The sequence below is a fragment of the Stomoxys calcitrans genome, chromosome 5 (genome assembly GCF_963082655.1).
Source record: "Stomoxys calcitrans chromosome 5, idStoCalc2.1, whole genome shotgun sequence".
NCBI lineage: Eukaryota > Metazoa > Arthropoda > Insecta > Diptera > Muscidae > Stomoxys > Stomoxys calcitrans.
In genome coordinates this window covers 73,169,133-73,187,498 of record NC_081556.1, presented here as the reverse complement: position 1 = coordinate 73,187,498, position 18,366 = coordinate 73,169,133, and the positions used below count along the sequence as shown (strand labels likewise).

Below are 18,366 nucleotides of genomic sequence, written 5' to 3'. Positions count from 1 at the left end.
TCAGGTTTTTAAGGGGATCTTCAACAGTAAAATCTTGAAGACGTCTTAATTCTCTAGTTCCTGGGGTATCAGAATGAACTAATGAACACTGAAAGCTAACATATCCCCAATTATTACATCCTACCACGTGATGGGGACTAAATAACAGCTGTTCGACTTTTTCAGGTAGAAAAATTACATTGCAATAATAAATCTATTTAAACTATTATTAAGTATCACAAACGGTGTTTAAATAAAGCTGTGGATGTCACAGAATCTAACGTGTTACTATAGCATATCTAGTATGCACAACATTACTCCCTCGAGTAACAAATAATTTAAAAGTGACCTGTTTTCGTGTTTTTGTCTTGTGTCATTTTGTAGGTAATTCACATGTATCACCTCACTTCAGTATGAGCTATAACTACACACACACACATATATAGGCGCATCACACACATCACGACAGCATGTACGTAAAACGGACATGACATATGCACTGGAAATACATAGGGACGGACGGACGAATGAACGAACGAATTCATGCACAACACACATGTTTGCCGTCGTACATCCTTGTATATTTATGGCCAATTTCAGGGTCACTGTGTAAATTCGTTATTTTGCCTCTTTTGGCCTTCTAAACTTTGACACCGAATGACGATTTGCCATTGAAGGCTATATCATCTCCCCTGCAGTTGTTGATGTTGCTGCCGAAGCTGCTCCACATTCGATTTTTGTTATTGGTTGAATAGAGCACTCTCAGATACGCTCTCCCATTGCAATGTTGTTCTTGTTCACAGCACTTACCGAAATAGCAACGCTCAAGGTCAGCAGAGCATATTTCCAGACAGGTATGGAGAATGTCATTTTCATTTTCACGGCAGTATCCTTGAACCTTTCTCAGCAGCCACAAATTTCAACTAAAAAGCACACAACGAAAATGAAAACAAACAAACCAACAAAACTCACACACAAACACAAGCGCACAAAGTGGCCATCGTTGTCCACCGTCGACCAACTGCCATTCATGCATTCAAATCCCTATTGCGTTACATAAAGCTTACTAAAAGGACAATGAGGAACAGTTTTCCGAGTCAACAATTAAGGCAAAAGTAAATGAAATGGACATCAGGTAGACACATGACGATGTGCTAACGTGGCTGATGTGTGCGATTCGGCATCGACAGCGTAGTCAATCATATCTAGGGAAATTCACAGACACAACAACAGCACCAACAAGGGGCACAATGGACCAACGTATAACTTATTGTATAAACAAAGGGAAAGGCATCAAATCCGCTCGCAAAACATGCCAAAAAAGTTTCGATGTGCTTAGCGGTGCCATGCCGTGCCTGTGCGTATCCCAGCGTACCAATAAGAAAATTCTTGTGATGCGGTTCTCTGCGAGTTTTCTTTATTCAGAATCTGAAAATAAACACTGTCGATTTGCGGCAAATGATGCTTCTGTCCGTCCGTCCGTATGTCTCAGCTATTCCGCTTTGCTCTGTTCAGTTATGTGCTTGTTTGTTGGTTTGTTTATGTTAAAGGCACTCCACACACGCGTTCACTTTTTTTACACTTTTAGACAGTTTGCCTCATGCCTTTCTCCGTTCGTGTTACCCGCTCGACTAGATTTCCCGACCACTGTTGTCTTAAGGAACAAGTGTTACTGAGGTGGAAAGCTACGAGAGGCATCTTATGCAGGTTCATCAGCCATCCATTTGCCAGATGCTTTCGATGCGGCTGTGCTCGATGCTCAGTTGTGTTCGTGTGTGCCTGCCAACAAGCCAGCCAGCCTGCCTATCTCTCTCTGCGGATGTGTGTGTGTGTGAATTAATTCACCACTTGATTACAACAACAGTCAGGCAAACAATCACATGGGAGAATGAAATGGAATGGGAGGGTAATTTTTGTTTTATTGACATAGTTTTCCGACACTTGTTTCGATGTAGGGAAAACACCACTAGTCAATGGTGAAATGTTGAAAATCGCTCATTCGCACTATTCTCACCTACAGTAATTTTCACACATGCACACACACACACACACACACTTTCGCACATTTAAATCGCATTATGTGGTACCATACACACTCAAACACTGATTTGTACCTCAGAACACATTTATCGCACACCCTCATTCATCCATATTCTAGTAAATTTTTGGACACAGATGCTTTGAGAGAAAACTTGCCTGGAACTACAATATTTTCAGTACCACTTGGCGTTGCCAGATGTTAGACCTCTTTTTTTTGCCACCATTATCTCAAAATGGAGAATCAAATTTTAATATTTAATGGTTTATGGTAATGGCCTTCAAAAATGAAACGCAGTAAGGACAGTTCAAGCCATATATTCAAGTCTCACTTTCATATTCACAGTCTCACTTTCATATTCAATGAGTCCAAGTTTTACTTTTGGCACAATTAGGCCTTAAGAAGTCCATTGGAGAAGTCGAATGGAGATCAAATACGATCCCTTTTGGCCCATTTTCGATCCTCAACAGCCTACCTCAGTAAAACTCGATCTGCAAGATCGACTCAGAATGTTAAAGTTGCCATATGAAAAAAAATTTAAAACCCTAATTTTAAGTATTTTATATTACTGTATAAATAATTATAAAAAAACAATTGAAAACGGGCTTAATTCGGTTGCATCGAATTTTCGGAACCCACCAACATAGAGTATGCTAACAATTTACACAGTAGAATGGCCCATGTGTAAATGTAAAGTCAGCTAACAATGTAGCCTTCGTAGGGCCTTATCCGACTAATCGGTTAATATGGGAGCTACATCAGGTTATAAACCAATTTAGGCCATACTTTCAACGGATGCTTGATAACAGAATACTACGTGCAAAATTTCAGCCAGATCTGACAACAATTGCAACTTCCTGTGGCTTAATATTTAAAATCGGTTTTATGGGAGCTATATCAGGTTTGAGACCAACTTAGATCGTACTCGGCACGGTTGTTGGAAGTCATAATAGAATATTAAGAAAACCGTATGTCCAAAATTTCAGCCAAATCGCATAATTATTGCGACTTCCAGAGGTCATCGAAGTCAAATCGAAGGACTTGACTTCTGAACTGATATAGCCTATTTGCAATTCCCAATGACTTTCATGAATATCAAGTCAATATATAGGGTTTTCCATTAATGACTTCATAATCTTTTTTACACTGGTCATTAGGGGCCGAGTCTTAAGGACAAGGCCGAGCCTATTCCTTCTTCGCATGCCCTTAATTTGCCTAGGCCATCGGCCTTCCCCGTCAAACCAACAGGTTTATTGAGAGGCTTGGTGCGAATGATCTTAAGGCTCTCACTAATAGGGAGAGAGACTCGGCTCGGGAATTCGCTACACAGGCTGCCCCAAAGACTACAAGTCTAGATTCGGAAACTGCACCGCACTCAGTCAAAAGGCTGTGGTCACATTGAGGGCATCCCATGCCTAAAAGAACTAGGGAGAATAATAGTAAGATGAATCTAAGAACCTATGCTAATGTCGCTAGAGACAGACTAATTGCCTTCGGGGATCAACGCTCAATTGAAATGAATCGTTGTGCGCTAAAAAAGATTGGTGAAATCTGCCCAGGTGCAGCACTAGATTGTATCAAGAAAGAAGATATACCTTATCGACCAATGGCGCATGCTTGGATACCAAGGATTCCTTCAGATCCTGAATTGATACTTAGAAGACAAAGGGAATATAATTCCAGTCTTTTTACCACCGACTGAAAAATTGGTAGATTGGATGAGGCTGAAGGTGACCGGAGACATGCAGTATTCGTACTAAACTCCAGCTGTCTGGCAGACCTCAACAAGTCTGAAGAGGTTGTATCCTACGGAAGGAGGAATCGTCTTCAGCGCAAGTGTCCAGAGTGTTTCCACAGGTTTCTCACCTGCCCCTGGATGCGTACGGAAGCTCATCATGACTATATCTAACGAATTATGTGAGGATGAACTCCTGGTGGAATCAGAAGACGAGGCTAACACAACAGGGGTGGAAGTTCTAAATCCCAACTATAGTCCGGTTTCTAAAGAAATATTTCCACTATTGTAAGGCCGCTTCGGCGGCACTAAAGGTCCTCCTGATGGTAGGGGGATATGACGTAGTTCTTATCCAGGAACCATGGGAGTGTGGAGGAATGGTTCGTGGACTAAGAATTCCGTGATGTAAATTACTAAATGGTACGGGGAATGGGAGACACATAGTCTGTATTCTTGCAAAAAGTAGTTTAAATGTTTTTCTTCTTCCCTCGCTAAGCACTGAAGATTTAGTAATAGGGAGCCTTGAAACAAACAAGTCTCATTATTGGCTGGGTTCCCTATATATGGCACATGATTGGGAAATGCCTCCTTCAAACCTTAAGTCGCTGGTTGAAGCCGCTTCTGTGGGGAAGAAGAGCCTCATTGTAGGATGTGATGCTAATGCACATCACCAGATAAGGGGAAGTTCGAATGTAAACGAAAGGGGTGAGCTGCTTATCGAATATATTATAAGTTGCAATATGGCGATTTGTAGTAAACGGGATAAACCGACCTGTATTACCTGGCAGAGGCAGGAGTTACTAGACAGTACCTTTGCATCGGAGATATGAGCACAAGAATATGCGACTTTGATGTTTTGGATGACCATAGCTTCACTGACCATCGATATATTAGTTTCAGCCTTGGAGAAAATACTGCAGAAGTGATCCCTCGACTAAACAGAAGAAAGGCGGATTGGGATAAATTTCGGCACAAATTCTGCACGTCTAAAAAAGGAAGTGGCAACTGCACAGAATATGGACATAAATGTTGGGCGGATCACGGAGGCCCTGAATGACTAGTTTGTTTAGTCTAAGGGAAGAAGAAAGTTTCTGTCCTCGAGACCTATTACGGTGGGGTATATTCAGAAGCCAGAGAATGTATGGACAATGTCTAGTGAGGAAACAATGATACATATTTCCCGGGAAATTCTCCAATATTGTCACTGGTATGCATTCGCCGGTGGTTATTAGGAAATTGTGTCTGAGCCGAAAATCTCAAATTAAGGCGATAAGAAGTTTCGAATCTTTTAAGTCGCCAGGCCCTGATGATGAATCACCGGTTGAATTACAGGCTGTGTGTGATAGACTGGTTCCCTGGCTAAGAGAGATATACTCTGCTTGTATCAGAATGTCAAATATACCTGTGGGATGGAGGGACACGAAGGTCACCACGCGAAGGCGAAAGATTTTGGTCCTATTAGTCTGTCATCCTTTATGCTGAAGACTCTTGAGAGGTTGATAGAAACATATCTTATGGCAAAGATCCCTGGAGATCACCTGTCGCGGCAGCAGCATGCATATAGTAAAGGCAAATTCACTGAAACAGCCCTTTACGACCTAGTCGGCTACATTGAAGGTTCTCTAGCTGCCAAGAAATATACAATGGTAGCATTTCTTGCCCCTGAAGATGCTTTTAATAACGTAAAATCGACTTCAATCATGAGGGACCTGGTGTTTCTAGGCATAAACTCTACCGTAAGAAAGTTTATTAATAACTTACTTACTTTAAGGCAACTCTTGCCCTATACACCTGCAAGTGAGCCATTGGCAAAACCTCCTCCCTAGTCCTATTAACTAAGATAGCGGTGTTACTAGAAATTCTCCAACGGACAACGTGGCCCCAGAAGAGGTTGTCACTGATATGCATTCGTTGGAGGCTATTAGAGAAATTGTGTCTGAGCCGAAAATTCTTTGGGCGATAAAAAGTTTCGACTCCTTTAAGTCGCCAGGCTCTGATGATGTATCACCGGTTGAATTACAAGCTGTATCTGATAGACTGGTTCCCCGGCTTAGGGAGATATTCTCTGCTTGTATCAGCATGTCATATATATCTGTGGGATGGAGGAACACGAAGGTAATTTTCATTCCGATGACAGAAAAACCTGACCACACGAAGTCGAAAGATTTTCGTCCTATAAGTCTGCCATCTTTTATTCTGAAGACTCTTGAGAGGTTGATAGAACATATCTTAGGGCAAAAATCCCTAGAGATCGCCTGTCACGGCAACAGCATGTATGTAGTAAGGGCAAGATCTGTGGATCTAATAAGATGAGTCAGCAGAGGAACATCTCAAGAGGTGTACTGTCTCCTCTACTTTGGAATATAGCCATTAACAATATATTATTTTCTCTGGAAGAAAAAGGCGTAATAGTGATCGCGTATGCTGATGACGTGGCAATTGCGGTTAGGGGAAAGTTTCCCAGCACTCTAAGAGATATACTTTAGGAAGCTCTACGTGCAACAGCAAAGTGGGCTACCGAAACTGGTCTAGATATAAAACCGTGCAAGACAAGACCAGGCCATAAACCGCACCAAACTGTGATTTTTCTGAATGCATTGGTAGCTCTTGCAATGCTTCTGTCTGATCTTCACTGCAAAATCGACAATTTTGCTTATTAACGTTCCCATTGCACTATGGTCTCAACCCCATGTTTTTCTGGCCAAAGTATTTCACCATTTTATTTGTAGTTGTAAAGCCTATATAACTGTGAAACTAGAGAGCTGGTCGTTTTGCAGTCTTTTAACGTTTGGAGTAGAGGATATAAGTTTTCAGAAAACGCTTGAAATGGCCATCCTGTTAACAATATAGGTCGTGCTTAATTTTCGAATGTGAAGTCTTATAAATCCTTATAACTTTCATCTTCTGTTTCTTCATTTATGGAACCTTTTGGAAGTGGTCCGCAGTCCAGCAACTCAAGTACTTGTGGAGGGAGAGTAAAACGTTTTCCCTTATTCAAACAAGTTGTTAATTTAAGTGACGAAATAAAAGGATCATACCAAAATATTACCTGGCATGTCTAATTTTTGTAAAAAAGGACATCTGGACATATCCGGAAAAAATTGGGGTAAATTGTGATCCAATTTATATGGGAGCTATACGAAAATTTTAAAGTAGGTGAACTAATATATTGAAACCACGTTGTCATTTTCAGTTTCACCGCTCATCTAGATATATTCAAAAACCTACCCATGACTGCATAATTGTTGTAGCCGTTAAGTGTAGCGGAATTTTTTTTACTTCGCTCCTACAAAAACAAATATATGTATATATCCGTATCTCGTATCTCGGATAGGTACTACCTATTACGAAAAAAGAAAACTTCAAGCCTTTTGGAGTAGACTAGAAATAAACTCCAAAGACTCAACATCTGCGGTGGTGTCGTCAGACCGTACCGTGTTGTCTTCCCCTCCTATAGGTGTGGGTGCCTTGGCACCTGTAGTCGAGAGTAATACTTTGTGGTGTATCCACATTTATTATTCTCAATCGTTTAAATTATTTATTTTTTAACAAAGTAGGTTAAGTTTTCATTTTTCTTGTTAGTTTATATAACACTTTTGAGTTTTAAAAAATATGTTAGATTGAGTAGGCATTGGACGGTAATTTTCATTTCTTTTCATTGTACAGAAAAATTGGGTTCATTCGAAAAAATATAAGTGACGTGTCAGGAAGCAAAATTTAAGATATTCATAAATTTGTTAATTGTTTGCGTTTTATTTCGTTTTGCCCCATAACCACGTCAATTGGTGACCCCGACTACACGTTAAAGCACATAAGACAATGTTTCATTCGCCAACCGGAAACGCCAGCAGAGCCCTAGATAATCATTTTGAAGAAATCATTCCTGCAATGAATTCACCATTGGTTCATGGTAATATTACGTCAAACTCTATAATGGATGACCCGCTACCAACAGGCCCTGTGGAGGTTTCAAGAGTTTCAGTGAAAATTCCACAATTCTGGCGCAACAATCCAGCATTATGGTTCAAACAGGTCGAAAGCCAATTTATAACATCTGGAATAACATCCGATTCAACCAAATTCCATACAATTGTTGGTTCCATAGACGCAAGCGTTCTTATTCTCAATCCACCAGAAACAAATATGTATGAAACGCTAAAGAAGAGTGTCCAAGAGCGTTTCATGGATTCGGAAGAGAAGCGGTTGAAGCGTTTGTTGCGTGAAATGGAACTTGGCGATAAAAAGCCATCAACATTACTCCGTGAGATGATATGTTTAGCCTCTGGTGAGGTTTCGGATGATGCAACGACTTCCGAAGCAAACTCAAGCAATTTTATCGGTAAGCAGTAAATCTTTAAGCAATTTGGCGGCTATGGCCGATAAGATTTCTGATACCGTGGAATCATGGGATGTTAGTGCTATATCCTCAAGAAACCCGACAGAGTCGACACAAATTCAGGATTTAAAAGCCAAAATTGAAGAAATAACCAAGAAGATCGAGGCACTCGCAAATCAATCAAGAAGCCGTTCAAAATCAAGAGGCAGGTCACAGAGTAAGTCACGTGATAAACCTTTTTGTTTGTATCATTATAAGTTTGGTGATCGTGCTACCAAATGTGTGCAGCCCTGCTCATTTGTGCCAAATTGTTCTCCGGTGACGGATGAGGACTGCCAACAGATATGTCGCCTTTTTGTTCGTGATACAAACCTAAAATATGAGTTTCTCATCGATACTGGTGCTGATGTATCTGTGTTCCCGGCTACCTCAACTGAAAAACGCCAAAACCCATCAAGTCTTGAATTAATAGCAGCTAATGAGTCCTCTATTAAAAAATTTGGTATAAAAACTCTTACCTTAAGTCTTGGCCTCAACCGAAAATTTACCTGGAATTTTATCGTTGCCAGTGTTAACAGACCAATAATTGGCGCTGATTTTCTTAGCCATTTTGGGTTATTGATTGATGTAGATAATACGTCCAGATCAGAAAGTAAAGCAACGTTATTTTCTGGATCTTTAAATTCTGTAAAATCAATTTAAAAAAACTCAGAAATTTTTAAGCTTTTTCTACAATTTCCTGAACTGACGCAAAGTGACAATCGTATTTCACCAGCAAAGCATTCTGTGAAGCATGTTATCCACACAGAAGATCCACCGGTTCATGCAAAAGCACGAAGATTGTCCCCTGAGAAGCTCAAAATTGTAAAGCATGAGTTTGATTTGATGCTGCAACAAGGTATATGTCGTCGTTCGAAAAGCTTCTGGGCAAGTCCGTTGCATTTAGTCCCGAAGTCAAATGGAGAGTGGCGTCCATGTGGCGCCGTTTAAATGCTGTTACCACTCCCGACCGCTATCCTGTTCCTCACATACACGATTTTGCACACATGTTGAGCGGTAAGCAAATATTTAGTAAAGTGGACCTTGTTAAAGCATATCATCAAATACCAGTTGAAGAATCTGACATTGCTAAGACTGCAATTATAACTCCATTTGGGTTATTTGAGATTCCTCGAATGAGCTTTGGACTTTGTAATGCAGCTCAGTCTTTTCAGCGTTTCATACACAAGGTCATACAAGGTTTGGATTTCTGTTACGCCTATATAGATGATATTCTCATTGCGTCAAACAACAAAGAGGAGCACTTGGAACATCTCAGAATTTTTTTTTTAAGATTTCGAGAGTTTGGTGTTACTATTAATTACTCCAAGTCGGTGCTCGGAGTTGCAGAAGTCGAATTTTTAGGATATGTAGTCAATTCAGATGGTATCAAATCTCTGCCATCCCGCGTAGAAGCAATCAAAGGCTACAAGTTGCCAAAAACTGAAAAAGAGCAGCGAAGGTTTTTAGGAATGATAAATTTTTATAGACGATTTATTCCTAATGCAGCACATCAACAGTCAAAACTTCATGTAATCTGTTCTGGAAATAAAAAGGGAACGAACGCAAAGATCCAATGGACATAAGACTCACTTGAAGCTTTCAAGGAATGCAAGAACTCATTAGCAGATGCAGCTCTACTTGTTCATCCAAAACTCAATGCTCCGACATCTTTGTGGATTGAAGCATCGGATACAGGAATGGGTGGAGTTTTACAACAATTTATTAGCGGTGAGTGGAAACCCATAGCATTTTTCTCAAAGAAATTGAGCTTGTCTCAAATGAAATATAGTGCATGTGACAGAGAACTTCTCGCAACATACTCAGCACTGAAACACTTTCAATATTTTTTGGAAGAAAGAGAGTTCTTTATTTGCACAGACCACAAACCCCTAATATATGCATTTAAACAGAAACCGGAGAAGGCATCCCCACGGCAACTGCGACACCTTGATTACATAGGGCAGCATACTGTCGACATAAGACATATTTCCGGAAAAGATAACACAGTTGCAGACGCATTATCTCGATTGGATGCAGTATCATTACCATCACCTTTGTATTACAACGAATTGGCTCGTTCGCAAGAGTCCGACACAGAATGTAATTACTAAAAGTTAACACATCTCTTGTCTTGAAAAAAATGGTTGTCCCTGGCTCGAATGTTGAAGTTTATTGTGATGTGTCAACAAAAGCAATACGACCATATATAACCAAACATTTTCGCAAGCCTCTTTTTGAATCACTACATGGAATATCTCATCCAGGCATCCGAGCAACAACAAGCATGATCAAAACTCGTTTTGTTTGGCCATCAATATCTAAGGACCTGCATGTTTGGACCAAATGTTGTATATCCTGTCAAAAGGCAAAGGTTAATCGCCACGTCAAGAGTCCTCTTGGAAATTTTGAGTTACCAACGGAACGTTTTAAAAACATCACCATCGGTTTGGTTGGTCCGCTACCTCTATGTCAAAATTTCAGGTATGTTCTCACTTGTATTGACAGATTTACCTGATGGACCGAGGCTATACCGTTGACAGACATAACAGCAACAACCGTTGCTTCAGCATTTCTCTCAGGCTGGGTTTCCCGATATGGAGTTCCGTCATCTATTACCACCGATCAGGGAAGACAATTTGAATCTGCTCTTTTTCGAGAATTTTCGCGGTTATTAGGAGTAAATGTTACCCATACAACACCTTACCATCCGCAAAGCAATGGCCAAATTGAAAGATGGCATAGAACAATGAAGGCAGCTATCAAGTCATACAAGTCGCAGAATTGGGTAGAAATTCTTCCTGTAGTTATGATGGGTTTGCACTCGGCAATTATTCAAGATGTTGGTTATTTTTCTGCTGAAATGGTTTTTGGTACCAACCTCAGACTTCCTGGTGAGATATTTGATAACGTCAACTCCAAATATTCAGACAATTGGATCAATGAATTTCATAACAATATGCAAAATATAAGACCAACTCCTGGAATAACATGGGAAGCATACAATTTTTGTACCCATGGATCTACTGAAATGGTCACATGTTTTTGTAAGAAATGACGCAGTTCGAAAACCTCTACAACCTCCCTACGAAGGCCCATTTCAAGTAATTTCACGGTATAGTAAGATATTCAAAATTAGACGATGCCAGGATGAAAAGGTTATATCCATCGACCGGCTCAAACCCGCCTATCTCTTAAATGAATCAGAATCAATTCAAGTTCCGGATACTTCAAGCAATTCACAAGGAACGTCAACAATGAAATTACGATCCGGAAAGAAAGTATCATTTGCTCCTGGAGTATAAATTTCGTTTTCACTAGGGAGGGGGTACTGTGGTGTATCGACATTTATTATTCTCAATCGTTTAAATTATTTATTTTTTAACAAAGTAGGTTAAGTTTTCATTTTTCTTGTTAGTTTATATAACACTTTTGAGTTTTAAAAAATATGTTAGATTGAGTAGGCATTGGATTGTCATTTTCATTTCTTTTCATTGTACAGAAAAATTGGATTCATTCGAAAAAATATAAGTGACGTGTCAGGAAGCAAAATTTAAAATATTCATAAATTTGTTAATTGTTTGCGTTTTATTTCGTTTTGCCCCTTAACCACGTCAACTTCAAGCGCACAACTAGTCGTCAGACTAATTAATGAGGAAGAGACGGATAAACCAGAGGGATGCACAGTTCGTCCCCAGCCTTTAAGTAAAGGTGGTGTTTCTGACTCGGATTCAGACAGCGACTGTGTCAATGAAGCAGTCATCGCAGCCGAATCGAGTGATGAGGGCATCGGGATGACAGCAGAAATGAGCGATGGCTTTGCTAAGCTCACAAGCAGACCGAAAAAGCGGTCCGGTGACCGACGAAGGAGACAGTGAAGTATGTACCAGCAGCGTAATAAGGCGAAAGTGCAGGATGCTGGAAGGAATAGAACCGACACTTTAAGCACTTCTACGGAAGCTGAAAAAAGAATCAGATCATCCGAAGAGCACAACACTGTTAAAATGCTAAAGAAGAAAATGAGCTCCCCGCTTTCCAAACAGTGTCCTGCGGAGGTAGACAAAGTCAGAACATGAACGAAGGAAGCGCGCACGGCCCCTGAGTCTTCATGGAGGACTGTAACTTCCAAAAGAAGGCCACAGCCATCACGGAAGGGGAATATGGTCGCCGAGAATGGTAAGGAGCCGCCGTCTTACTCCAGAGTGGCAAGGAAGCTCTGTTGTGCTTCCTGACTTATGCAGTCATCAATATCAGCAGTGCATCCGGTAGGATTCCACCAGATCATCGCTCCCAAGTGGAGGATCTGGCTAACGATGGAATTTTTGAACATGTGTGGAACTCTGTAGAGGGTCCACCCATACAAATGATGAGCTGCGAGTTTAGAGGGGACGTCTTTACGCTGCATTTTGCGTCGGCGGAATGTATTGATACCGTCACACAGCTCGTCACAGGTATTCACGCTCGACCTGGTGAGAAAGATGGATATCGCCCAGCTCACGAAGGTTACGGTCTTAATCAAAGGATGGGGCAGTAAATTTGCGGCGGAACGCATTTGGGATTCTTGGGCAAACAAAACGAAGGTTTGGAGGTTTTGCAACATAAGAGCCATACGACAGGTTCAGCGAACATGTTGTCTTGGCATAGGCGGAGCGATGAGGACCACGCCCACTAGGGCACTGGACACTATTCTAGATATCCGACCCATTGACATACAGATTAAGTGTGAGACAGCCACTGCGGCTTTGAAACTTAAGGCGATGGGAGAATGGATTGAGGATGGGAGCAGCTCATACCATCGCGGTATAAACGAGGCGACGATAGGAAACCTGGAAGGAAGGGAAGAGGTTCCCGATCGGATACCTGAGATGAACCTTGAAAAGTCGAGTGCGAAGTACTGCTGCCATCGGCACTGTCTTGGATTGACGGAACCCTAGTATTGCCATCGGGAAGATCATGTTACACAGATGGATCAAAGCTAGAGGACAGAGTGGGCCCGTGGGATCAGGGACTGAGATCTGTTTTAGACGGCCTGACCAAAATACGGTCCTGTAGGCGGAGATCCGAGCGATCACGGAATGCGTGAAGTGGTGTGGTGCTAACGTGGCGACGTCGAGTGTGAACATCTTTACCGACAGTAAAATTGGCATAAGGGCAATAACAACCAGGACGGTAATGCCTTCTCTGAGGATGGCAAAATCCGCATCGTTTGGGTGCCATAACGGAGTAAGAGCAATGAAAGGGCAGACGATTTGGCGGTGTAGGACAGAGGACTGCCGTCAATAAACATGGATCACCCGAAGTCCGAGTTAAGGGAGTGGGCGACGAATGCGCATGCAACATTGTGGAACAGCGAAACGGTCGGTAGGACGGCGAAAATCCTATGGGGGGATCCAGATTGTGAGAAGACGAGGCTATTACTAAAAGGAAGCAAAAAGGAGGTCAGTATAGCTATTGGCATCATAACGGGACACATAGGGCTTCGAGCTCACTTATGTAAAATCGGTGCGGCAAGTGATAGCATGTGTAGGGCATGCGGGGAAGATGTTGAGACGTTGGAGCATTTCCTTTATCATTGCCCGGCTTTCGCGTCTAACAGTTACCGGCACTTAGGTGGAGACACAATATCATACTTGAGCCAACTTAGGGGAGTGGCATTGAAAACAATTAAGGATTTTGTAAGTAGCACGGAATTCATAACTTAAAATTTTCGTTTTTAGAGGTTACTTTATAGTTTTGAAAGCGTACAACAAGCCGATTACTGGCTTAGGTGTATGTCCATAGTGGCATGTGGCGGATTAATATCAGCATCCTCTTTTAAAGCTAACCTAATCTACCCATTACTGAGATTTTTCTATAATGTTTTTTAAAAACTTTTGTTTGAATATAAATAATCTAGGAACATGCCGCAAGCAGAATTCTGCCCTCAATGGCATGCAGTTTGCATCATTTGTATTTTCTAAATATGCGTTATTTCTTTTCCTGTGAAGGAATCTATGGCGTACTTTTTGCTGTAAATTTACTTTTTGCTGTAGACTTGACATTTGTTGTCAAATTTTGGGAGAACAAAAATTTTACAAAATATATAATTAAAATTTTTATGGCAAGTAACGCAGATCCTCCGCCGAGTAACAGTGTTAGCATAAAATAACTGGTATTTCATATGGTTCAGTCCGGGAACTTTATTAGGGGTCGTCCATGGCTCCTGTATTAAGGCAATATGAATCTTGCTCTTGCTGATTTTCTCTATGAGAGTGTGTGTAGCTGTCTCGCTCCGGTGGAGGTTGATCTGGATAACCCCAATCATTGGTCCTCCAGTGAATAAGCTTCTTGGGAATGGGTGATGATTTCATCGCCCGCGCCCTGCTCATAAGGCTGTATTGAGTTCTCTGTCACTACACTGCCTGATGTTTTCGTATTAGGTTCTTTGCCTATCCTAGTCTTCCTAATCTCGAGAAAGTCGTTGATGCGTCCGTCGTCGGGTCCCTGTTGGTTGGCTGTGTTGGGTCTCTCGCCCCTGCAATGCCTGTTGTTTTAATATTAGGATTTTTGCTTATCCTAGTCTTCCCAATCTTGAAAAAGACAGCCTTGCTCCCGTAGTGCACCATACCTTTAGTTTTTATTTATATTTGCAATTAATTGAAGCGAAATTTAACCTGACGCTGTGACATGTCGCTATTATTTGGCACATAGAAGTCAGTACCACTTTTACTGAATCTGTTCGCATTTTCTTCGTCACCATTTTCATACCCACCACCGAAGGATGGGGGTATATTCATTCTGTCAGTCCGTTTGCAACACATCGAAATGACCACTTTCGACTCCATAATTTATATATATATAGTCATGATCGTCATAAAAATCTAAGACGATCTAGCCATATCCGTCCGCCTGTCTGTTGAAAGCACGCTATAGTCTTTACAGATTCTTTTTTGTCCATTTGGCGGGTTAAGTTCGAAAATGGGCTATATCGTAATATAGCTTGATATAGCACCCATATAGACCGATCGGCCTATTTAAGGTCTTAGGCCCAATAAAGCTACATGTATTATCCGATTTCACTGAAATTTGGGACAGTTGTGTCAGGCCTACCGACATTCTTGTTCAATACGGACCAGATCGGTACAGATTTAGATATAGCTGACATATAGACCGATCTCTCGATTTAGGTTCTTGGGCACATAAAATACGGCTATAGCTGTCATATATACCGATTTCACGGATTTAAGGTCATATATACCGATCTCACGGATTTAAGGTTTTAGACCCATAAAAGGTGACTTTATTAACCGATTTTGCTGGAATTAGGCACAATATCTTTAATATCTTTATTTCGATATTACTGCCTTATATACCCATCTCTCACTTTAAGATCTTGATCCCATAACAGGCGTATTTATTGTCTGATATCGCTGAAATTTGTGAAAGCGGGTTGTGTTGAGCTCCTTAACATTCCTGTTCAATACAGTCAAGGTCGGCCCAGGTTTGGATATTACTTTACTTTACTTTAATTAGCTATGACAGAATATTTGTTTCACTAGCCAAACGTAGAATAGCGTTTCAAGCGCCTCGATCTTCTGCGCTCATACTAAAATTTCTGACACCAAGTTTCGAGGTGTCTTCCACCACTTTATCTTTCCATCGGGCTTTTGGTCTTCCGGTTTGCGTGTACCACCGTGTATGCCTTCAAAATACTTCTTTGCTGGAGCTTCTTCATCCATTCTGACAACATGACCTAGCCAACTATGCTATCGGCGTCATACAGCTCGTGGTTCATACGTCGCCTGCATTCTCCATTATCGCAAACTGGTCCATATATTTTAGGAAGAATCTGTCTCTCAAATACTCCAAGCAAATCCTAACAGCACGGGTAGTATCAGTGTCTTGTAAAGTGTAATCTTCGTCTGTCGCGAGGTGGCCTTGTTTCTAAACTGCTTTCTTAGTCCAAAGTAGCATCTGTTTGCCAGTATTATTCTTCGCTTAATCTCAAAACTGGTGTCATTCGTTTCGGTTACGGCGGTGCCAAGGTAGATAAAGTTACTGACTGTTGCAAAGTTGTGATTCCTAACTTTCTCCATTTTATTTATCTGCTCGGTTGTGCAAGGCTTTTTGGGAGTTGAAACCATCCATTTCGTCTTATTTCCACTTACTGCCAGACCCATTCTCACTGATTCTCTTTCGATTCTTTCAAAGGCTGCAGTTACTACTTCCGGTGACCGACCGATGTCGTCGGTATAGGCGAGTAGCATGTGTTCTCTTGTTTTTAGTGTCCCACATCTAATCTGCATCTCGTATAATCTTCTCCAGCAGGATATGAAAGGGATCACACGATAGGCTGTCTCCTTGCCTGAAACCTCGTTTGGTATTAAATGGTTCGGACAGATTCTTTTTTATTCTTACTGAGGAACGCGTATCAGCAAGTGTCATTCTGCAGAGTCTTATTAATTTTGCTGGGATACCAAACTCAGACATGGCTTGAAATACCTTTGAACGTAAAGGAGAATCGAAGGCGGTATTGTAGTCAACAAAGAGATGGTAGGTGTTGATTTGTCATTCTCGGGTCTTTTCCAGGATTTGCCGCAGTGTGAATATCTGGTCCAGGGTAGATTTACCAGGTCTAAAGCCGAATTGATAGGGCCCAATTAACTCATTGACTTTAGGTTTTAATCTTTCACTCAATACGCTCGAGAGTATCTTGTATTCGATGGGAGGAGACTTATTCCTCTGTAGTTGGCACATTCCGTCTTGTCTCCTTTCTTGTGTACGGGACATAATATGGTGAGGTTCCAATCATCGGGTATGCGTTCTTCTCGCCAGATTGCGCAGATAAGCTGATGCATACGCCCTATCAGCGTGTCGCCTCCGGTCTTAAACAGTTCAGCGGGTAACCCGTCGGCTCCTGCTGCCTTGTTGTTCTTTAGTCGGGTCACTGAAACTTGGACCTCATTCTGACTAGGAGGTAAACATTCTATACCATCATCAGGGATAGGTTCTGCGGTATCCTCTTCGCCGCCAACGTCGGACACTAGCAGTTGGGTAAAATGTTCTTTCCATATCCTCAGTATGTTATCTGTGTCAGTTAAAAGATTTACTTCTTTGTCTCTGCAGGAAGATGTGCCTGCACCAAAGTCATCGGTTTGATGTTTAATTCTTTGGCAGAATTTTCGAATTTCAGGTTTGGATATAGCTGCCATAAATACCGATCTCCCGATTTAAGATTTTAGACCCATGAAAGGTGAATTTAATAACCGATTTTGTTGAAATTAGCACAATGCCCTCGTTAGTACCCTCAACAGTCGTACTGAGTATGGTTAAGATCGGGCTACATTTGGATATAGCCGCGATATGTACCAATCTCTCTTTTTAAGTTCTTTGGAATTATTGTCCTTTATTTGTCGATTTTACTGAAATTTCATACAGTAGGGTGTGTTAAACTACTCGACATTTGTGTTCTATATGGTACAGATCGGTCTATATTTGGATATGGTTGTCACATGCATATACCGATCTCCCGATTGAAGTTCTTAGACCTATAACCGATGAATGTAGTGCAATGAGTTGTGTTACAAACAGCTTCTTGAAGAATGTGGAGATTGGACTATATTTATATATATCTGCTATGGGTTCATAAATGATGAATTTTTCACTGTATTATGACGAAAGATTTTAAATACATATATCCGAGGTGGTGGGTATCCAAAGTTCGGCCCGGCCAAACTTAATGCCCAGAAAGATGAGAGATAGACCCAAATTGCAAATTTTGCCTATGAAAATTCCACTAAGGAACAGGGGCAAACTTCCCACATATCAATGGGTGCAGTCCGATTCAAGTTTAAGCTCAATGATAAGGGACCTCCTTTTTATAGCCGAGACCGAACAGTGTGCCGCAGTGCGACACCTCTTTAAAGAGAAGTTTTCCATGGCATAGTACCTAAGAAATGTTGCCAGCATTAGGAGGGGAAAACCACCGCTGAAAATTTTATGATGGTCTCGCCAAGATTCAAACCCAGGCGTTCAGCGTCATAGGCGGACATGCTAAACTCTGCGCTACGGTGGCCTCCCATTGATGAGTATACCGATCGACTCAGAATCACTTTTTGATTCGATTTAGCTATGTCCGCCTGTCTGTCAGTGTGCCAGTCTGTCTGTCAGTGTGCCAGTCTGTCTGTCAGTGTGCCAGTCTGTCTGTCTGTCATACTGTCTGTCAGTCTGTCTGTCCATGTCTGAAATTGAAAAAAAATT

The 18,366-nt window shown here is 41.3% G+C and overlaps 1 protein-coding gene across 2 annotated transcripts in view; it reads right to left on the bottom strand.

Moving 5' to 3' along the window:
- LOC106081371 (tetraspanin-6) overlaps positions 1 to 1,664 on the bottom strand; it is a 34,788-nt gene extending 33,124 nt beyond the window's left edge. Inside the window, exons 1-2 of one of the 2 annotated variants that reach the window (XM_013243268.2) lie at positions 1,355 to 1,664; positions 790 to 902 (exon numbers count right to left, since the gene is read on the bottom strand). In XM_013243268.2, coding sequence (XP_013098722.1) covers positions 790 to 855 — 66 coding nt within the window. In that variant the 5' untranslated portion in view covers positions 856 to 902; positions 1,355 to 1,664. The other variant, XM_013243270.2, reaches the window with a different exon arrangement.
- Positions 1,665 to 18,366: the final 16,702 nt, after the last annotated feature.